This window comes from Echinops telfairi, unplaced genomic scaffold (genome assembly GCF_000313985.2).
Source record: "Echinops telfairi isolate 266 unplaced genomic scaffold, ASM31398v2 ScPeMD7_60;HRSCAF=208, whole genome shotgun sequence".
Classification (NCBI taxonomy): Eukaryota; Metazoa; Chordata; class Mammalia; order Afrosoricida; family Tenrecidae; genus Echinops; species Echinops telfairi.
Window position 1 is genome coordinate 42,330,014 of NW_022103958.1, and position 23,535 is coordinate 42,353,548.

A 23,535-nucleotide genomic window follows, 5' to 3' on the forward strand; every position below is an offset into this window, starting at 1 on the left:
AGTACCAGCATTCCTGAAGTAAATACTTTTGCAAAGTTAAAGAGCAGGACATGATGGTAAAGTTACTTTCTTGGGCCAAGCAGGAAGTTGATTGAGGCAGGGAGGGGAATGATGTCAATCAAGGAAATATTCCAGATGGTTCTATCTTTAGCTAGTCCGTTACTTTGTCTCATTTCTGAAATTCTCTTTGGGTAAGCAAGAACAAATTATATAATTTGACAGTTTCCTTAATATTGAGTTATAATTGAGACCCAGTGATTCCATTCAGATGTTTGTAAATACTTTATTACACTCACAGTTGGAATGGGTACTTAGCCTCTCTCCTTCACTGTTTTTTTTTTTTCCTTCACTGCTTTTTAAAGTACTGTAAGAACCTATCCTCATTTTTTCATCTTCTTACTACAACTTGCTAATATTGTGTTGTGAGGACTGTGAATAGGGTAAATAACAACAACTGGTATTAAGCTGCTCTTCTCTATAGAGAAGAGGGGAACAAGAAGGTAAAATAAAGGAGGAAGGAACTACATCAAATTGACACAAATTGTGTCAATGTTGTTAGGATTTACCCCATGAAGATGATTAGTATCACTTCTATACAGCAATTGTTTTCATTCCTAATAGATGATCCTGAGGTTTGCCCTCCTTAGGAACCCAGGTGGTGTAGTGGGTTACCCATTGGGATGTTAACTGCAAGGGCAGCAGTTTGATCCCCCACAGCCACTCACTCTTTGGGAGAAAGATGAGGCTTTCTGCTCCGGGAAAGATTTGCAGCTTTGAAAACCCACAGGGGCAGTTCCACTCTGTTCTGTAGGGTCGAGAAATAACAATTTCTTTCAGGAAAATGAACACAAGACCTAGTCCAAGAAGGTGAAGATGTAATATATCCAAAACGTCCCACCTTTCCAAACTGCTGTTCCACTCCATCACCTCTGACATCATCCACCCTGTTAGCTTCTCCTGTTATTATACTCCCTGACAGCCCAGGTTTCTGCAGTTCACTGCACTAGCCACCCAGAACTCACAACATTTAAAAAAAAAAAAAAAGGCTCACATAGTTGTGGGTTCTAGGAAGTGCCAAATCCAAAATTCAGACATCCATCCGGACACTCCTCTTCTCCCCAAGGGTGCAGAAGATGGTATAACCAAGTCAGGTGACAGACCACACCGCAGATTCCAAAAACCAGAGGTCATGCAGAGGAAGGCAAGCGAGATGCAGGATCCAAAGGATGCTCTCCACCGCTGGCTCATTTCTCTGCTGGTAGTGTTACCTCCCCCGCCCCGCCCCCCCACTCCACCCCACCTCCGGTTCGGAGGCCTGGATCCTGTTGACCAGCACCCCCCTGCCTTGTCTTCCCCAGACCCATCAGGAACAGGTTGTTTGGCGGGAGTCACAGGGACGATGGCTAGAAGAGACATAAACAGTCCACTCCACTGCAGGCTCTGTGATCAGAACTGTCTCCACAGGCTTCAGTTTGGTTTTGGAGTCCACTTTGGCGTTCAGACTAGCTTGGTTTTTGACTGTTTCATTGGCATATGGTCCACATATCATGTATTTCAGTAGTTCAGTCATATCAAGAATTGCACAATCATTGCCACAATCCGTTATACAACGAGTCTTCTTTCCTGTACTCATCGTTATTAGCTCCCCATTTCCCCTCCGCCCCCCTGCCATCCTCCCAAGACCCCATAAATCCAGTTGTTATTGTCTCTGTAGACTTACCTATCCTGAGTCTGATATACAGAGAAGCATACCAAGGTAACAACAATAACAGAGTGAAACAGAAAAACCCTTAGTTGAAATGAAAGTAGATAAACTATGGAAAATTTTAATTGAGTGAAAATGGGAGTCCAGTGATGAAGGTGTTAAATGTTCCGCAGACTACATCAGAAAGAATCCACTCTGCAGTGCACTCTGTGATGGCAAGGCCGCTCACGTCCCTGGTCTGTGGTCGGAGGGGTTCCCCAGAGGGTTAATACACATGTATTCCCTCACACCCACTTTTTTAAACCGAAACCACTTTAAAATGGGTTAAAGGGGAGATCAAATGATAAGATATTACTTCTTAATCTAACCATTTCTGCTATAATAGACTTTATAATGCTCTCTTTCTGATTACAAGGCTACTCACTTCCTTCGACTCTGATCAGAGATGATTTACTGGAGGCTTAATCTGTGTGAGGACTCTGCACATAGACTTTAGGCTATCATTATTGGCCAGAGCCTTTTGCAAATCAGGTGTTCACAATTTAAGCTCCGCTAGCATTCCCGCCTTCGGGTTGGAATATATTATTTTCAGTCCTTGGATCACACAGGCTGGTGTGCTTCTTCCACATAGACTTAGTTGTCACACCACTTAGATGGCTGCCTTTAAGACCCCAGATGCTGTTCTTTCTGAGAGCTGGGCACCATCTGGTTTCTTCACCATACCATATCTTCTGTGATCTCTTCAGGGTCTTTAATGGTTGCATGAAATTGCATTTAGCTGTTCATCTGACCTATCTCTAGGATTCTTTTGTTTGTTTTTTTATTCAATACATCAAATGTATTTTTAAATGTATTATTAATTGGGAATTAATACGTATATTATCCCTATGATTCTTGACATAAAGAAACACTAAACAAAAGAAAGAGAGAATATGTAGGGCTTATTTTAAGAGAATCTTGCTATGGGTTTGTGTCCCACCTCGAGATATGTTGAAGCCTTAACCACCGCAGGACCTTAGCATGTGACCTCACGTGAGACTAGGGCTGTTGCAGAGGAGCTTCATTGGCACCACGTGGCATACTGGAGTATGGCAATCCCTGATCCAGTGTGCCTGGTGTCCTTCTAAGAAGATAATGCCACCTGAAGGCAAATGGGAGGAGAGGCAGGCATATGAAAACGGAGGCCAGAATTACAGATCTGTTGTCACAAGCCTAGGCATGTCGCACACACTCCATGTGCTACAGCTGAAACTCACAGCAACAGCCAGTAACTGGAAACGACAGGTCAGGAACTTCCCCTAAAGCCTTGAGGGAGAGCAGGCCCTGCGGACCCCAGGGTTCAGCTTTCTGGCCCCAGCTCTGTGAGAGTCCTTTTCTGTTGTTTTAAACCGAGCCAGTTTGTGGTGCTTTGCTCTGGCAGCCCTCAGGACGAATATGTAAGCCAAGAGGAGGACCTTATGAGACCTCCAAGGGACATCTGGTTGACTGTTTCACATAGTGCCGTTTTAAATTTTGTTTTGCCCTTACAATAGTGCATAAATATTTGTGAGACTGTGTAATTTGGAGGAGAGTTTTCTTAAAATTCCAAGGAAAATGATAAGAAATTTCTAATTTTGCCTTATGGGTATTTCATTGCCCTGCTTCGAATCATATGCATGTTAAAATGCAAATGGGAAAACACAGTTCAACACAGGAGTTACCATTCTAAGTCAGATAGCACCTATGCCATTTAACTCTCCAAAGAAAGTTAATTCCACTACCAGGCAAAGTTAGTGCCCAGTGTGATTTTTGTACTCTTTGCCAAACATGAGGACACAGATTATGTTTTCGTTTTCCGTTATGAGAAGTCATGAAGATACTGTGGTTGTCTTTAGAAAGTTAAGATATAAACAGATTATTTAGAGTGCTGTAATAAATGAGACCACTAACTCAGTGGATTAACTCCTCCAACACCTGTTCCCATTGTCCTTACTCATCAGTGCATTCATTTTAAGTAAAGTTTATTGTGTTGTAATTTCCATGTAGTAAAAGTCACCTTCTGTAGTGTATGAGTCTATAGACTTTGTCAAATACATGCATTCGTGAAAAAAAAACATGCAATCACATGACCACTAACACCACAATAATGATAACACTTTCATCAACCCCCAAATTCCATAATACCTCTTTTTGTATTCACGTCCTGCCCCTGCTTCAAACTGTTGGCAACTATTAATGTGTTTTTATCTCTATAGTTTTCCTTTTCCACAATGTCAGCATGTAGATTTTCTGAGTTTGGCTTTTCTTATTGAGCACAATTCATTTGGGATTCATTCATTTCTTTTGTATTGTTGAGTATTCATTAAAACATTGAAAAGCAAGGATATTACTTGGGTGACTAAGGTTCGCCTAAGCTAAGCCAGGACATTTTCAGTTGCCTCAAAGGCCTGTGAAAGCTGGACGGTGAAGAAGGAGGACAGTGCATCGAAGAAGAGTCCATGCGGTTGGACTATGGTGTTCGCAAAGAATAATGAAGCACCAAGGCGCGCCAAAAGAACAAACAGATCTGTCTGGAAGAAGGACATCCCGAATGCTCCCGAGAGGCAAGGATGGTGAGACGTCAGCTCATATATTTTGGGCCTATCAGGAGAGACCAGTCCCTGGAGAAGAACATCATGCTTGAGAAAGTGGAGAGGCAGCGAAGAAGAGGAAAGCTCTCTACGGGAGTGATTGGCAGTGTAGCGACCACGGTGGGCTCAAACATAAGAACCTTTGACGGTGCCCAGCTGCCACTACTGAGCGCTCCACTCCGAGTCCTGATTAGAGCCTGGAGAAAAATGTGGGGAAGAACTCAAATTCCTAAAAATTCAAGACTTCCAAAATTAGCAGATACAACTTAGCTAAATAACAGATTGCTCCTGAAGTAAAGAATAGCATGAGTGAGTTATAAGCATCTTTTAAAAATCATCTATGTGAGACCAAATGGTCACAGTTAAGTCAGAGGCAAGCATAAGGGCAGTGCAGCTAGAGCACTGGAAAGAGCCAGAGAGGGATGCATGAGGGAGAGAAGACATGGTGAATAACGTAACCAGCATCTCCAAGTAATCTGTGTACAAACGATTCAAACTGATAAACAAAACAACTCATTGAGAACAGACCAGAACTGCCCCATGGGGTTTCCAAAACCGGAGCCAGCCTGGCTCTCCTCCTCTGGAGCAGCAGACAGGTCTAAACCACCCGCCTGCCAGCTGCAGCCCAGCAGCCCAGGAAGCCGCCAGAACCCAATTTGTTTTAGTAAACTTGCACTTTACACACAATAAAGTGTTATTTTAAATGTGTTCTCGGCCTTGTTTTCTATAAATCCTAGGCTCATCCTTATTCAGACTAAAGACCCCCTCACTCCTTCCCTCACCAAAATACAAACAAACAAAAAAGCATGTTTTTAGACTAGTTGGTGTGGATATCCTTTTAAGTATGAGAAAATCATTATGTCTCTTGAGTTTACAGAGACCATTGCTTGAAATTCTTTACCCAGATTCAAAATTCTCTTCAAAACCTGCATTTTGCCCGCTTTTTTGGTTCCCATGGACAACATTGTTGCCATGCTCAGTGTTGTGTTTAGTCATTAAAATCCTTGGTTATTGCTTTGTATTTGCATGTCTGCGGATGCAAACATGAAAATGTGCCCTGTTCTCTTGGCAAAGAATGAATGTCCTTGTTTCAACAAGGACAATTTCAACAGCAGAATTGGGCTGCAGTTTTTAATGAACTCAGTAACTTTCAAAGGATCAGTCCAAATGTATTTGAAGTTACACCAAGGAAAGTGTTTCTATGAATATTCATATACAATGAGCTTTAAAAGTCCCACTCCTTCTGTCTTCTCAAAAACCATTCTGTGACTGCCTTGCTTGGCTTGAAGGTGGCAAAGGCCGGTTACATTTACCCCATTACCCATTAGAGGGCAGCAGTGCACAGACCCGTCAGCCGGAAAACCAAACAGTACATTTTTGAGAATGAAACTTTTTTGAATCTTGTAAACATATGGAGGGTAGCATAATTTAGTAATTTTAAGTCGTAGCCTGCATTCTTGTGTAGAATATCTACAACAGTGAAGTGGCATTTAACAAAATTAAAAAGTGCTATTAATCTAAATTGTGTCTGCATTTGGTTGGCAATAACTCAAATTGTTTATTAAGGGGAAAAAACACAATACCTAATAGCATAATGTTTTCTTTATTAAGTGATTTTTATTTACACCCTTATTAGGTGGTACTATTACCATTAAGAAAATCTAAGAATCAGGTAATAGGGACTAGGAATGTTGACAAAGAAAGAGTTACTTTTAGAGTTAGGACATGACACCGTGCTATAGAATATCTAGCAAATCAGTCATTTTCAGGTGAACACATGCTAGACTTTTGGAGTGGGCAGTCGTAGTTCAGTGGTAAAATTCTGAGCTTCCTTGCAGAAGACCCAGGCTTAATTCCCAGCCACAGCCACCACCTGTCAGTAGTGACTTGAGTGTTTTCATGAGACCCAACAGCTTCCAGGGGAGCTTTCAGATTAAGACAAACTAGGGGGGAAAACCTGATGATCCACTTCTGAAAATCAGCCATCGAAAACACCTTGAATCACAACAGTCCTGTTGCCAACCAGTCGATCAGAGGACTGGGTAGCCTTTCAGTCCAATGGGCATGCAGTCACCACGAGTCAGAAGCCAGCAGGCAGGAGCAAACAACAAAACGCTTTTGGAAAAGTCTAGCATTTATCCCAGGAAGTTAGAGTGGTATGGGGATGGTATGGGCGTATATGAATCATAAAATCTTGATAATATGGTCACAAGGAATAAATATATAAAGGAAAGGGAAAGTGGATAAATGTATTAAAATAGCTCTTTTGGTGAGTTCCTTGTGAACTTAGACTTAAGCAAGACTTTTAAGTTTTTAAAGGCATTATAAGATAGACAAACTTCAAAAGTAGTGTTAAATGAAAACCTACTACCATTGAGTGGATTCCAACTCATAATGATCCTATTTAGGGTATAGAGGAGCAGATAGACTCATCTTTCTCCCATGGACTAGCTAGTGGGCTTGAACCATTGACCTTGAAGTTAGCAACCTTGCTGTTGTTGCTAGGTCCCATGGGATTAGCGCCAAGTCATAGAATTCCTGTGTTTAAGAGATGAGGGCACTGCCCAGTCCTGCACCATCCACATTGTTGTTATTGCAGCCACCAAGTCAGTGCATCTCCTCAAGGTTCTTCCTTTCCCAGCTCTCTCTTGATAACATGACCAAGTTACATGAGAGAACGTCTCATCATATTGGCTTCTAAGGACCATTTTGGCTGTACTCCTCTGAAACAGATTTGCTTGGTCTTCTGGCAGTCTGTGGTGCCTTGAATGTTCTTTTCCAGTACCATCATTCAACTGCATCACTTCTGCTGTGGTCTTCTTTACTCGTTGTCCAGTTTTCACACACAGGTGAGGCCAATGAAATATCATGGCTTGAGTCCGACACACCTTAGTCTTCAAAATGACGTCTTTTCTTTTCAACTTTTTTTTTTTTTTGCTTTTAAACTCTTTAAAGAGATCCTGTGCAGCAGATTTGCCCAATGGAATATGCCATTTGATCTTCTGACTGCTGCTCCCATGAGCATGGATTGTGCATCCAAGTAAAACAGAATCCTTGACAAAGGTTTATCCTTTCTTAGGAAGGACAGACGTTGATGTGTGCAACTTTTCAAATGATTCAGGGGGAAAATGAGAGAAAGAAATGGAAAAAAGATAAAGTAATGTCACAAAATTGTTAACGATCAGGTATTGTTGAAATTTTGTTGAAGTTAGGGGTTCAATGTAGTGCTATAATTTGTAGGTTAAAATTTGTATGTTGGTTGAGAATCATGATGGCAACAAATGTACACATGTGCTGACACAGTGGATGGATGCATGGATTGTGATAAGAATTGTATGAGCCCCCAATAAAATGTTGGTTTTTTTAAGTGGTAAGTTGGGGGAGAAAAAAAACAACAAAGAAAACAGTTCCTCTTCTCTTGACCTTATAAATATGTCTGAAATCATGTCATCAGTGGGCATGATAGTGAGGCATTTCACATATTTTAAGATAAACTTGTCATATTGGGGGACAAACTCGAACAGAATTTTGACTGCAAGTATTATATACAACATAAATCATTTTGAGAGCAAGCCAGAAGATGAGCATATATCTTCAGGGAGATGGATGAAATTGAACTTGAGAGGCTAAATTGGTATCTGTAAGCTTTCTTTTCTCATATTTTTCCCACATTTTAAATTTGGTTCTAATATTAATTTCATCATGGGAAAGTTTTATTTTTTATTATAAGGGAAATAAGTGTAAATAGAAGCAGAAGTAGTGAAGAATCTTTTTTCAATGATTCCTGTCTCAGGCTGTACATGAGTTACCTCAGCGGCCTGAAAAAGAAATCTCCCCAACTTGAATCAGAGACTTTATGTTTCTAATTGTGGGAATATAAGATATGAATAGGCATTGTATCTGAAAGGACAAAAAAAGCAAACATACTATTTTTTTTCAGACATACTATTTCTGAGAAATGGTCGTTTAAAAAGCTAAACTGGTGATGTTGATGTAATCCCAGGCAACATTTCACAGCACTTGTTTGAACAGTTGGTTTAGAAAGTAGTGATCATGAAGACGTGGTGTTGGACTTTGCTTATTGCTTTTTCTCTTTCATTGCTAATGATATAGGAGGACAATATAAACTCTATGTAAGGGTTCCTTTGGCAAGATGATAAATTTTAGTCTGGTTTCACCTACTCAGGAAGCCTGTGAGATACACAGAAGTGTGTGTATTTTAGGTGAACTCCAGCGTGACAGGAAAGGGACAAACAGCAAGAACCGAGCCCAGACTTTTTGACACTTAGAGCTGTATTCTCTCCATTAGTGTGCTGAAAAATTCTGACTATATTGTCCACCTTAAACCAGCCTTTCCTTTCCTGGGTTTGGACCACATAACCAAAATGAGCTGTGGGGAAAGCCCTAGCAGACAATGACAGTGGCCATTGTGAACTGGCCCAAGGATGTTTGGGGTAAGATTGAGCATAATCTGTAACACTGAATAACATAGGTTCAGTGACAAAAAGGAATTTTCTTGTTGCAAAGGATAATAAATACTAGAATTGGTCTAAGAACGGTTGTAAAGCATCCTTCCCTAGAGAACTTTATAAAGGGGATAGATTCCACTCTGCCTGTAACCACTGAAGTATACTCCTGCTTAACTCAAGGATGAGATAAAATCCCCGCCAGCCCTAGGAGTCATAAAATATTTGCTGGCACCTTTCCTTCAATTACTGCAGTCCCAAGGTGTATCCCTCTCATTAGGATCCAGTCATTTATAGAGTGCCAGCCATGTGTCAGACAGTTTCTCAATGCTATCGGTGTGCAGTTACAGCAGAGGGATATATATATATAAAATAATATATTAATAATTGGTATATTATAATATATTAATATAAAATAGACTGAAATATCTACCCTCCTGGAGCTTCATTTGCATGGGAGAATAGACAATACACAAGTTAATGGAAGTATGCAGTACGTGAGAAGTAATATGTATGAAGGAGAAAAATATAAAAGTGGGTAGGGAGTACGTTGGAAAGACACAATGATAGATACGATGGCCAGGAAAAGTGACATATAAGCAAAAAGATGCAATGGTAGTGGAAGGATGCACATGGTATTCCATATAAAGGGTGGTAACAGAAAGTACCAAGACCCTGAGGCAGAAACCACAAGGCTTGTGTGACTGGAACAGAATGAATACAGGATACAAAAAGGCCAGATCTACAAAAGGCACGTTATTGTGAGGACTTCAGATTGTGCTATGGAACCATCGTAGAAGCAGGGAGACCAGTTCAAATTGCTCATTCATTTTTAGTGCCTTTCTCTAACACCTAATTATCCATTTTTTACCCCCTGAAAACTTTGTAGTCTTCACTGCTAAAATACACTTTGTTTCAAGCCACCAACATTTCTCAGATCATTACTGTATTCTAAGCAATTAGAAAAACAAATATGGTGTTTACCGAAATGAGAAAGGCTGTAGAAGTAACTGTTTGGAAGTGAGTGAAGTGTATGAGCTCTGATTGGAAGCTAAATTTAAGATGTTACTTTAAATTTAAATGGAAGTCCTGAGTGTAGGCAGTTGAGAATATGAGCCTGGACTCAGGAGGAGTCTGAGTGTTACAAACTGCCAAGGGCTTGACGGCTGAGTGAAAGTTTATGGCTCGTTTACCCATAGTCAGAATCGTCTGATGGCAACTGTGCTGGTTTTGGAGTTCTGGAGAATGGCTGGTTGGAGATATAAATTTGTGAATCATTGAATCAATCCCCCATTCAGTCCTTGGGCTTGTTTCTATTCATACTTCCTTCTTTCATGGCCACGTCCAATCTCATATCTTTAAACCATAAAAACGACCAAATAGTTAAGAAATTAAAGAGATAAGAAATCAAAGATCTATCAAGATGACGTGGGAACTGAGGGCAGAAAGTGATCATGGCCGAGAAAGGAGAGTAGTCTGATGACAGACCACGTAAGAACAAGGAAGAGTCTGGTAGTCTGCATCGTGTGACATACATATATGGACGTGTACAAGCACGCTGAAGCCTGGGTTTCAGTGTGTGCCCCTCTCAGCACCCTTTCCCTGCCTGACAGTCTACTGATGTCATGTTCATTCTTGAATAACTTTGCCTCTGTCTCATACTGTAGGAAAACCCAAACCCTCACATGGCATTCCAGAAAGTGCCGCGCCCAACAGAAGGATCCCACTTGCGAGTTCATATTCTTCCTTTCCCAAAGATTAATGAAACCCGGGTTCAGGAATTAATACAGGAAAACCTTGCTAAGAACCAGAGTGCACCACCTGCCACGCGAGTGGAAAAGAAGTGTGTTGTGCCAGCAGGTCCACCTGTCGGTATGTATTTGTCTGTGTGTTTTAAAAGTCAAGCTTTTTTTTTTTAATTAAGATATGAGATACAAAAAGAAAGGTACACATAGCATAAAGTGAGCATTTTAATGAACTTTCACAAAAGTGAATTAATTCTAGTTGCCAACCAGTATCTAGATCAGAAGGTTACCAACATGCAGAAAGTTTGTTTCACTCCCAGGACCCCACCTAGGGTAACCATTAACTTAACCTCTAGTGCTAGGTTAGGTTGTTTTTCTTTATCCCAGCTTCATTGAGACATAAATTGTGTTGTCTGGATTTATTTTAAACTTGGTTTCTATTTCACCTCTCTGGGTTCTATTATCCTTTGCAATGGCTACACAGAACTCAATGACAAAATTCACAATAAAAAGGTTTATTAAGGAAGTTACCAACTTGTAATGCCAGTGAGAAATGCCTAGGGTTGAGTTGTTTAACAGGACATGTTAAAAAGTTCTTTCTTCAAATAAATGTCTAAAGGGGCAAACCAAAGTTTAAGTTCCATGAGTCATTAAATCCCCACTCCAGTAAACCTCAGCCCCAAATCAATCAGCATTACTTCTGTGGTTCAGAAAGTGCACTTCCCCAGTTAAGTGCTCAGGGCACACTACTCCACTAGCCAGCCTCCTGCACTGTGAACTGTACTGGCTCCATGAGGTGGGAAATCCATCACTCTGCCCCCATGCTCTGGCTCCTGGTACTACTGTAGCTCCTCTGACGGCATAGCAGCCCTCTAGATCCAGGAGGCTCACTCCACAGGGATCTTGGGTCCTGAGGATGGGTTCCACTCCCAGATCTCGCTGGTCATGAGAACCCTCCTCCTGCTTCTCAGAGGGCTCATTTTATACACAGCAGTACAGCACTCCCAGGAATCCTGTTTGCAGCTATCCACAGGTGAATCCTATCAGTATCTCCCCCCACCTTCTTACCAGATCCATGTAAGGAAAGGTCATTTGATGGGAGTTAGAGACTTTGACCAGAAGAGCCACCTTATATAATTCAATATCCTATTAAATTCCTTCTTAAAGAATTAGGTGATTTTAAATCTCTCGACAGTAATCACTATGACCAATTGCTGTTGAATCAACTCCAACTTGAGATGATCTGGGTGTGTGTGTGTGTGTGTGTGTGTGTGTGTGTGTGTGTATGTGTGTGTGTGTGTGTGTGTGTAGAATTGTGCTCCATAGGGTTTTCACGGGCTTTTATGTATTTAGGGGTCATCTGGGGCAGCAGGTTGCCAGGTCATTCTTCCCCTGTACCTCAGGTTGACCACTTGCTGAGCACATTAACCATTTCTACCACCCAGCAACCCCTATCAACCATCGCCAGTACCTCTATCTTAATTTCAGAACATTTTAATCATATGCAACACACACCCAAAAAAGAGTCATGCCCATTAACAGTCATACCCTATTTCTCCCAAACCACATCCTTATGGCCCTAAACAAGTAGAAATTTGCTTTCTGCCTGTGTAGTTTTGCCTACTTTGGACATTCCATACAAGTAGAATCATATAAAAGGGGTCTTTTGTGACTGCCTCCTTTCACTCGGTATATTTTCGAGGTCCATTCCCACTGTAGCATTAGTACTTCATTCCTTTTATGGCTCAATAGTATTCCATTGTAGTGGATATGAATCACAACCACATTTAGTTGCCCATTTATTAGTTGATATGCTTTGGGTCTGTCTCTGGTTTTCTGTAATTTTTTTTTACTATTATGCATATTACTGCTGTGAACTTTAGTGTAAAGGGTTTGTGTGAATATTTTTCAGTTCTCTTGGACGTATACCTCAGACTGGAATGAATGGGTTGTAGGGTACGTAACTTGGAGTTGGACATTTTGAGATACTGCCAGGTGCTTTCGAAAGTGGCAGCATCATTTTGCATTCAGCAGTATTGTGTGAGGGGTCCAGTTCTCCACATCTGCTAATGATGTTGAGCATCTTTTATGTGCTTATTGACCACAGTAAGGGACTCATGCAAGCCGGCGATCCTGAGGATGACACAGGACGAGGCACCGTTTCTTTGTGCTGTACATAAGGTCCCTGTGAGTTGGTGCCAAGCCAGTGGCAGCTAACACAATCATCTAACTCATTTGTAGAAATATCTGTTCACATTTTGGGGGGGAGGGGGTCATTTAAAAATTTTTGAATGATAAGTTCTCTGTATATTCTGGATCCAAGTTCCATATGAGATAGATGACTTACACATATTTTCTCCCATTCCATAGGCTGCCTTCCTTTACTTACTTTGATAACTTCCCCCCACCCCCGCTATTGAAAGTGAACTGTATTAAAATCCCATTATAATAATAGAATCGCTTATTGTTATTTTAGTTCTTATAGTCATTTTCCTTAAATAATTTGATGCTAATTTATTAGCTGCTTGTATATTTAGAACTTTTATACCGTCCTTCTCAGTCCCTTGATGAAGTGCCCCTCTTCATCTCTAAAAATGCTTCTTGCCTCAACGTTTACTCTGACTGGTGTTGTGCAGCTACACCAGCTTCCCTTTGGGTCCTGTTTATATGGTTTATTTTTTCCATCCGTTTATTTCCATTGCTGAGTTTAAGGTGTCCTTCTTGTAAGCAGTGTCGGTGATAGGGTCAAGGAAAATTTTGTTTGGTTTTAGTCAGTCTTATAATCTAAGTATGGAACTTATATTTATTTGATTGGTATCTAACAGTTTCTGATAGTAATGGCTCTAGTGTAGTTTACTCTTTTGGGTTTTTATTCCATTTGATCCTCCTGTTGAGTGTTTTCCCTCTAGTCTTTCACTGTCTTTTGGAGTAATAAAGTACTTTTCTAATTCCATAGTGCCTCGCTGGTGACTTATGACACCCGCATTTGTTTACTCTTCTTTCAGCTCTTTACTTAGAGGTCACAGTATGCATTCCCTTTGTTCACTTACGGTCTGCCTAACCAGCAACCATCTACCAGAATCAAGCCTAGATCCTCAGCTTTTTGCCTGCCCTCAACATTAACAAATACCTTAGGGGAAAAGTGGCTGTGTGTCTTTAAGTACCTCTCCAGTCTTTCCCCTTCTCCGGAATTACAGGCCTGTAAACAGTGGTCATGAGGATGGCCCAGGCCCAGGCCGAGAGTCACCAAGAGTCAGAACCAGCTCAGTGGCATGTAACAAAAGCAATATCTGTGCCCTTTTACTCTCATATCTTCACCAAGTTCACTGCCAACAAGTTGACTCTGATTCATAGCATCCCTATAGGGTGGGGTAGAACTGCCCCTGTGGGTCTATGGGGAAACTCCTACTCGCACAAGGGCTTGCAGTCTCAGAAACACACGTGGCAGTTCTGTGGTACCCTACAGGGTCGCTGTGCGCCAGAATTGACCCAGTGGCAGTGAGTTTGAGATTTCGTTTTGTTTTGTTTTTTAACTCCCCCCGGGGGACCAGAGGACTTGTCATTGGCTGGGGCTGGCATTTGAAAGGCAAAGCTTTCAAAGGGAAGCCCTGAAGTGAAGTGCCCAGAAGCCAGAGCCCTTACCCAGTACCAGACCGCTCGCTTTAGAAAGTCACGACTGGGGACTTGGCTGATCCCAGAAGGACCCATCTGTGGCTCCAAGTGGAGAGTTTTCTCTGGGAGTGAACTCAGTCCTGTTTGCCAAAGGAAAATAACAATGTCCTAATGGTAAACAGACTCCTTATTTTTAAAGGGGGTGCCCTAATGGCTCAGACTGAAGAAAATGTCAAATGCCACAAAGAGATTTAGAAGGAAATGTTTATAAATGTAACTTACATGTGTAAGTTCCTTGCTGACTAAATTATGTGGTATTTTTGGAAACTAAGACTACATGTAGATTTCTTGTCCAGTCTGTGCCACATGCCTTCCCTCTATTTGTAGGAAGCACCTATAGCCTACCACTAAGAATGAACATTCGGGCAGAAAAGTCCTGTGAAATAGTCAGTTCACCCTTCATGACAGAATAGGAAATTGATGTCAGATGCTTAAGAATAACTTGAGGAACATTGCAAAAACCAAGCGATGTCTTTAGTTTAGTCTGTTGTAGTATTCTAATTACATATCTGATGCCAATAAAGCAGGATGGTTCTATGTCTCCATTGAGGGGAGCTGCATGATGCATAAACAGAACCTCATCATACACTTTCTGCAATTTGTGTGAGCCTGTTACTTTTTCAAAGTAAAAAAGTGTGTAAATAATTTGAAGGATCCATGGTTTTATATTGAAGAAATGAAAATAATTAGTCAGATAATGAGAGATCAGGGTATAGTACCTTTAGACTCCAAAGAACACCCATAAAGTATAAGTTGTCTTGTTGTCTTAAAAATTATTGATACAACTTCATTTGTATAAGTCATGTAGTATAAACTGTCATGGAGCCGATTCCTCATGCAATATCCAAAAACTCATTGCCGACTCATAGTGACCCTACAGGACAGGGTAGAACCACCTATGAGTTTCCAAGACTGTAACTCTCTACAGGAGTATAAAGCCCCATCTCTCTCCAGCAGAGTGGCTGGTAATTTTGAACTGCTTACATTATGATTAGCAGCCCAGTGCATAACCACTTTGCCATTAGGGCTCCTGTCGTACAGTATAGTTCTCTGTGAATTATACTTTTTTTTCTTTCTTTTTCATAAATACTGTTTTGATTTATATGGGTCACGTGTTGACTTGCTAACTGCCAAGGTCATCAGTTTGAAGTCACTAGCCACTCCTCGGGAGAAAAATGAGATTTGAAACCTCGGAACTCCTAGACGACATTTCTATTTTGCCTTATCGGGTCCCTCTGAATCCAAATCCACTCCACGGCAGTGGCCATATTCTTTTAAGGCTCCTTACTAGTACAATGGTTAAGTGCTTGGCTCTTAGCTGAAAGGTTTGCAGTTCAAACCCACCAGCGCTACACAGAAGAAAAAAACTGGTGATCGATCTACTCCTAGAAATGTTCCAGCCTTGGAAGTCCTCTGACCTGCAGGGCACCACTGTGAATTGAAATCAACAGCACACAGCAGCGATATTTTTTGTGAGAACTTTACTAACCAGAAAGTTGACGGATCAGTCCCACCATCCACACTGTGAAAAAGATGTGGCCGTCAGCTTCTCTAAGAGAACAGTCTTGGAAACGATGGGGGCAGTTCCACCTTGTCCTCTGGGGTTGTGATGAGTCCGAACCCACTTGATGGCAAGGTTGGTTTGTCTTAGGTTTCAAGTGCTCAGTGCTATGGTAATAGCTGAGGAGTGCTAAATTCCCAGGGCAAAGAAGTGACTTTGCTAAGCCAGAACACTTCTTTTCAAGTTCCCTCTATCCAAGTTGGTAGTATTTGATCTGTGTATGTGTTATACAGATGTTTTAACTTGTCTTTTTTAATACCTTAGAATACCTTTCCGTCAGTAGTTCTTTTTTTTTTCTGTCAGTAGTTCTTTTGTTTATGGACACTGGCTTGTTTTTGTCATAGTCCTGTGCTCCCAACATTTCCTGTCAGTGTGTGTAAATAGATACTTACCTTCTAGGTAATTCTGGTGATACGGTGTGTACATATTGAGCTGCTAACCACAGGCTCAGCAGTTCAAACTCACCAGCCACTTGACAGCAAAGATAAGGCTGTCTACTCCAGCAAAGAGCTGCAGCCTCAGAAGCCCAAGGGCAGTTATGTACTACCCTAAGTCAAAATGGCAGTGCGTTTGTGTGGGGTTTGGTAATATGCTTCTAGTTCATTTGCCTGAGAGTTAAGTGTATCATTAGAATTCACCCTGTGGCATTCTCAATAAGCAGGTCAGTAGCCTGACACTTCAGAACCTGAAAATGTAATCAGAATAGTGAAATGGAATATCTTCAAGGCCATTGTAACCAGGGGGGAAAGTAACCTCCAAGTGTTGGTCATGTTTTAAACAGTGATAAACTCATATTCTCCTTGCTTTTGTCATTGCCAAAGAAGCTGCCAAAGAAGCCTAATTTATTTGTGTTTTCTCTATTTCCTTTCACTTTAGTTTCAATAATGGATAAAGTGATGACAGTTTTCAACAGTGCACAGAGACTAGAAGTTGTTAGGAACTGCATCTCATTCATATTTGAAAATAAAACTTTGGAGACTGAAAAGGTAATGAAATGCATTTATTATTTCCCTTTCGAGATTACACGTAAGGTTGCAAATTTCATCCCTTTTCCTTATATAGTGACCTTTCATTGTGTTGATCATTTTTTTATGAATTGTGCCTAAGATTTAAAATTGTAAACCAAGGTTACTTTGATAGCTGCCAGAGAAGTATTGAAAGTAATTTAATTTTTTGTCTTCAAACTTAGAAACATTGTCAATTAAACACTACTTTGGCATATTACTAAGATATTTTATATTTTAAATACAATTTAATTTGTTATGAAGAATCTAGTCAGTATATAATGAATTATATAAGCTGTAGTATTCAACGTAAACATGTCTCTTCAAAGAACAAGACCCGCCCCCCATATCTTAATTGTTTTTAAGATCCAACTAGCTCTTCTTCAGTAGTCTGCTTCTACTGATGGCCTTGTTAGCTGACGTTTAGGATGCATTTAAACTTTCAATGGATTGTTTAGAAGTGGTGTGTTCTCTAGTGGTCCTTTTGGTCACTTGTATCGCTTCCATCTGCAGACCCTTCCTGCTGCCCTAAGAGCCCTGAAGGGAAAGGCAGCACGGCAGTGTCTTACTGACGAACTGGGTTTACATGTCCAGCAAAACCGGGCAATACTCGACCACCAGCAGTTTGACTACATAATAAGGATGATGAACTGCACTCTGCAGGTAATCTCTGGTTCCTTCAGGTGGCTTCTCGCATTTGAGGATGCTTTCTCAACCCCAACCCCAACCCCAACCCCAGAAGATTCAGGAAAAGTTTCCTCTTAAAACTGCTAGATTATGTCTAGATTGTGTGAATATGAAAAGTCATCTCTAAAGCAGTTATGTGTGTGTGGTGTGTGTGAGAGAGAGAGAGAGAGTGTGTGTGTGTGTGCGCGCGCGTGCGCGTGCGTGCACATCAAAAGCATTTTCTTAACATCTATGCTCAGGTCAGCCCTTTACGGTCTATTTTCAGTTGTTAACGCAAAGGGCAACAAATGATGAGCAAGCCAAATGATAAATGAATTGCTGGGGTATTTTCTTCTGATTGACTTCAAAATATGCCTATGGTCCTCTTACAGAAGTAATCTTCTCATAAAATAATGAAGACCACACATCTGTAGGCAACTGGACATCCCCTTACAGAAGGGTCGCAGGGAGGAGATGAGCCAGTCAGGGTGCAGTATAGCAAGGATGAAACATACAACTTTCCTCTAGTTCCTAAATGCTTCCTTCCCCCCCACCACCACCACCCACCCACTATCATGATCCGAACTCTACCTTGCAAGTCTGGCTAGACCAGAGGATGTACACTGGTACAGATGGGAACTGGAAACACAGGGAATCCAGAGCGGATGATCCCTTCAGGACCAGTGCTGACAGTGGCAATACCAGGAGGGTGGATGAAGGGTGGGGTGGAAAGGAGGAACCGACTACAAGGATCTACATATAACCTCCTCCCTGGGGGAGGGCCAACAGTAAAGTGGGTAAAGGGAGACATCGGCCAGTGTAAGATATGACAAAATAATAATTTATAAATTATCAAGGGTTAATGAAGGAGTGGGGAGTAGGGGGGAGGGGAAAAATGAACTGATACCAAGGGCTCAAGTAGAAAGTAAATGTTTTGAGAACGATGATGGCAACAAATGTGCAAATGTGCTTGACACAATGGATGTATGTATGAATTGTGATAAGAGTTGTACGAGCCACCAATAAAATGATTAAATAAATAAATAATTTTAAATAAAAAATAATTATGAAGACCCTAAGTGATGATACATTGAGGGGGTTGAAATGGATGAATTGAAACAAATGGTTTTTAATTGTTTAACATAAAACTGGTGATATGCTCTGTAAACCACCTAAATCACAATAAGGAAGTTTAAAATAACAAGGAAGACCCAATTTAGGGGAAGCAAATAATCTGACTTTCCAATCCTGTCTCCTTGTTAGCTATTCTTTTTTTTTTTTATCATTTTATTGGGAGCTCTTACAGATATTATAACAATCCATAATTCAGTTAGATCAAGCACGATTGTGCAATTGCTCCCACCATCAACTTCAACACATTTTCCTTCTTCTTATCTCCTTGATCCTACCCCCATTCTATCCCTAGGAATCCCTATTATTATTCTTTGTTAACTATTCTATGACATTGGAGTCATGGTCTCTACCGATAATGCAAAAATCCTTTTCAAATCTACTACAGAAGGAGAAAGTGTAATTAAATATTAAGATTTTAAAGATCACCTATGTAGCTATAGAGAAAATAATCAAAATATATGTTAAAAACTGGTAAATTGGAAAAGTAACAGGACATATAGTACAATTTAACAGAGTGAATAATAAAATTTGGAAACACAAAAGTGTAAGAATGACCAACATAGGCCTGAGCGGAAGAATGGGACTTTGCCTTTCCAGATATCAAAAATGAATTTAAGATTGTAATAATTAAGAGCGGTGCTACTGGCACATCTATATGCAAATTGACTAGTAGAACAGAACAGAGCACCTAGAAACAGACTCACCTATATAAGAAGCGGTGATTTATGACAGAGTTGGCATATCCCATCACTGGTGAAAAGATGGGTGAAATAATAAGCAATATGGAGGCAGTTGGGTCATCATGTACATTTAATGTATGATGCACACACAAAATCTGCACATACCTCACACCACAAACAAAAATCAGATCCATATGGATTAAAGTCTTAAGTATGAAAAGCCAAACTATGAAACTTTTAGAACACAAAATGTGACATATTTTTAAGACTTCAGGATGGGAGATTTGTTAAGCCATAAATAATGCCAAATTACATTTGATTACATTCAAATTAAAAAGCTCTGTTCCTCAAAGATAATCTAAAGAAAATGAAAATGCAAACCCCAGGGAGAGATGCATGCAAAGTATGTAGCAGCAACAGATGATAAAGAACTCTTACAAATCAACAAGAAAAGATAAATAGGACAGTTCTTAAGTGAGTGAAAGGCTTAAGCAAGTATCTCAGAGAAAAGAGAACTCACTTGGATAATAAGTGTATAAAAAGACATGTAAAAGTAAACATTTAATGCACCAGTGATTAGAAAAATACAGACACCACGATGAGGTAACATATTACATGTACTCTGTGGCAAGAAAGAACCTCGGTGGCATAGTGCTTACAAGCTGGGCCGTGTTCCGCAAGGCCCCCAGTTCTGAACCGCCAGCTGCTCGGAGGGTACTCTTGTAAACAGTTACAGTCTCCGAAACTCACAGGGGCAGTTTCTACCCTGCCCTGTAGGAGGCAGTGAGTTGGCATCGACCTGATGGCAGTGGGTTTGTCAAGAAACAAGCCTGGTGGCACTGTGGTTAAAAAGCACTTGGCTGCTAACTAAAAAGGTCTTTGATTTGAACCCACCAGTTGCTTCTCAGTAGAAAGATGTGGCTGTCTGCTTCTGTAATGATTCACAGCTTTGGAAACCATTCGGGGCAGTTCTACTTTGTCCTACAGGGTCCAACTTTGAGTTGGAATTAATTTGACAGCAACGAGTTTGATTGTGGATTGCTATCCAGCAAGCATTTAAAACTCTGATTAGACGAGTGTTGCCAAAGTTTTGGAGCAAATGAAATATATAACGTGTTGGCAAGAGTGGAAATTGTACAACCTCTATGAAGTTTACATATATTTTATGTCTTAGGGTCTTCAGATAGATTTTTTCACAAAGCCTATTTGTCTTCTCAAGCCCTATTTCACAGTATCTTTCTCAGAAATTCTTACTTAATATCTGCAGTGATTCAATCTAGCATCAAAATTATAATGACTAGCAGTTTTTAGATTACATAGGGAATTGATAAGATAGGAGATGAGTCACCTTCACTGGAAATATATTCTTTCTTTAGAGTATTAGAACAACACTTTATCATAGCAAAAATGAACAGCACCTAAAATGTTAACCAGTTGGATGTTGATTAAAATATTGTGGTACACTTCTTCTTAGGAATACTGTTCATCTAATAAAAAGAAAGTGTATTTACTGATAAGAAAGAATTCTATTAAATATTCTGGCAAGGAGGACGTTCAATAAATTCAGTATGATTTTATTTTTTATCTAAAAGTATTTTTCTCTCTATATGTATGTATACAACATAGTAAAATCTGGAAGAATGTGTACACTATATCTTTCATAATGGTTCTCACTGGGAAATAGGATCAGAACATGTTTTCCTTCCAATTTAATCCTTAAACATTATAAAAGATATAATGAGCATTTACTACTTTTATAGTAAAAAGTATTTTCATTTTTGTTGAAAGTTAATGAAAGCCCTTATGAGAAGAATAAACATAATAAATGCATTCTGAGAAAACCACGTCTTCTGTTTCTTTCCTGTTCTAGGGAATGCAGGAGTAGGATTAGTGGATCAAGGTCTCTGGGAGCCCTAAAATTAGATAATTCCCCAATTCTCTTTATATACATAAAAATAGATCTTGTGCTTCATTCCAGCACATTATATAAAGGTCCTTGTCAGTTATAAATGGGCTCAGATGTCATATTCCTGTTTTAATGTGTTATTTATTGCTCGCTTGGGATTTATACTTAGGTTCTTGTTATAACAACATGCTTGTGGGATTTAACATGACATTCTGAACACTTTTTACAAAAGCATTGAGTTTCAAGACAGAGAGGCCAAACATCTGTGTCGATGGTTTAAGAATGAAGCATTAATGAAATGAACTAATTTTTAGATAGTGGTTCAAAACTTCAGTGAGTTTTGCTTTTCGTGACCTAGAAGTTATTCCTTTCCCTGTCCTCGGGAAGTGAAATAGAACATGAGGACTGCCAAGGGCCATTTTATTTTTCACATTCTTTCAATGCCAAGCTAATGTGTTTAAAGCACTGTTTTACAGAGGTTATAGATTATGCTTACATATTCTCTCCTTTCAAAAACTGATCATAATGTACTATTCTTTTTAACTGAGAGTACTAAAAGTCTATTTTCTAAAATTACCTTTAAAAAAACACTTTGTATTTTAGCTAATATAGGATTAAAAATTTTTTGTCTGCCAACATTTAACTAGGATTTTTAAACAATAATTTGGTTTTTATACATTTTTTCATTAAAAACCCAACAAAGTTCTTCATTATCAGCATTTTGATAGTCTCCATCCTCTGGCTTTTTCACAAAAATGGGAATCAATTTCTTTTTTAATTTTTAAGAAAACCTAACATTTGATATTTTGTTTTCTCCAGAAAAGGAAATCTCTCGTATGCCCCTCTCCTCTTCTTGAGAAAAGAACTACAGGAAACCAGAGTCCCAAATATTTAACAGTTGAGAAATATAGATTTATGACCACAATTAAGCTTTGGCCCTAAATAAGAAGGGATGGTTGAACCTGAAAGATTTGTATCTGGATCAGACACTGGAAAAGGAATAAAATAATCCCTATTCAGTAGTATACCCTGGCCTACCTATATTTGCCTACAAAGGAAATAATTGTGAATGCTTTCTGGAGCAATACATTCTCAATATAGACAGCATTCCTGTGGGTTAAGTTCACTGAAGTGTGAACTCAAAATTTAAAAATCATCAAATATACAATGAAATGAACCAGTATGAATTAGTATTGACAGAAGCAATCAGAGCAGATTTAGGCCCCCAAAGGCTTATGTATTATAATTATATAATTTCAACATAGGGTAATTTAAATGTTTAGCTAAATGAGTAAATTAAAAATAAGCAAAGATTACTAACCAAAATATATTTAAATTATATAGCTAATAAGAATAAAAAATGTAATAGATATGGAAGATCCAATATTGTTGGATCTTCAATATTGTTAAGCTGTCATTCCTTCATAAATTATAGAGTAAATACAACCCCAGTAAAAATGTCAGCAATGTTGTTATATTAAATACCATGAAAGTGAACAAAGTGCTCTGCGTGTCCACACATGATAATTTTAGCAGAAGAACGTGGATAGGTGGAAACAAATCCATACCTAGCATAGATATCTCTTATAAGAAGAACAAAATGCTGCCCCTTCAATGAAGGATCTAGTACAACAATAGCTGTGGTGACGTCCTTAATTAGTAAGTGGGAATCTATGTTACCCACACATCATCTCCATACCTGCCACCATGGCCACTTTTTCTTAGACACATTGTGCAAAGACTTCAATAAACATGTCATCTTGTCTATTTAATTAAAATGCTCCTCTACTGAGGTTGCTCTTTGGTAAACATTCAAACAGGATATCAATATGTTCACGCTATGTTCTCATCCATAGAAGGCCATCCACATATTCTCTCCCCAGACCTCATTTTTAATAATTTCCTAGTGTTTTGTTTCCCCAAGTCATGGATCATCCAGTACAAATATTAGCCACTGCCCATAAACTAAGTACATTGATACCTCTGGTCATCTCTCCTTCCAGACAAAATTAGCAATTTATTGTACCGTTAAGTTCTTCCCACCAGCATGATTGTCTTTCAAGGTGATCCCAGAGTGGAGCTAAAGTACTATAACCATCAACTCTTGATGGAAGTATGGAAATGAAGCCCAGATTTTCCATCTTCAGCCAGCTGGAGGGGCACTCTCCATAGGTCAGAGTCAAGAGAAACAAGTGCGGTTGGAGTATAGGCCACAGGCATATGGGACACTTGTTCTTACAACTACTGCTTTCAGGGTCTTTTTTGGTCAATTTTAAAAAAAATTATTTTATTGGGGCTCGTACAATTCTCATCACAATCCATACATACATCCATTGTGTCAAGCACATATGCACATTTGTTGCCCTCATCATTCTCAAAACATTTGC

At 39.7% G+C, this 23,535-nt stretch overlaps 1 protein-coding gene across 1 annotated transcript in view; it reads left to right on the plus strand.

Annotated features, from left to right (window-relative positions):
- SBF2 (SET binding factor 2) overlaps nucleotides 1–23,535 on the plus strand; it is a 353,360-nt gene that overhangs the window by 180,660 nt on the left and 149,165 nt on the right. Inside the window, exons 14-16 of the mRNA XM_045291145.1 lie at nucleotides 10,448–10,652; nucleotides 16,635–16,744; nucleotides 17,276–17,425. Of these exons, the coding sequence (XP_045147080.1) occupies nucleotides 10,448–10,652; nucleotides 16,635–16,744; nucleotides 17,276–17,425 (465 nt within the window). The remainder of the gene's footprint in view (nucleotides 1–10,447; nucleotides 10,653–16,634; nucleotides 16,745–17,275; nucleotides 17,426–23,535) is intronic.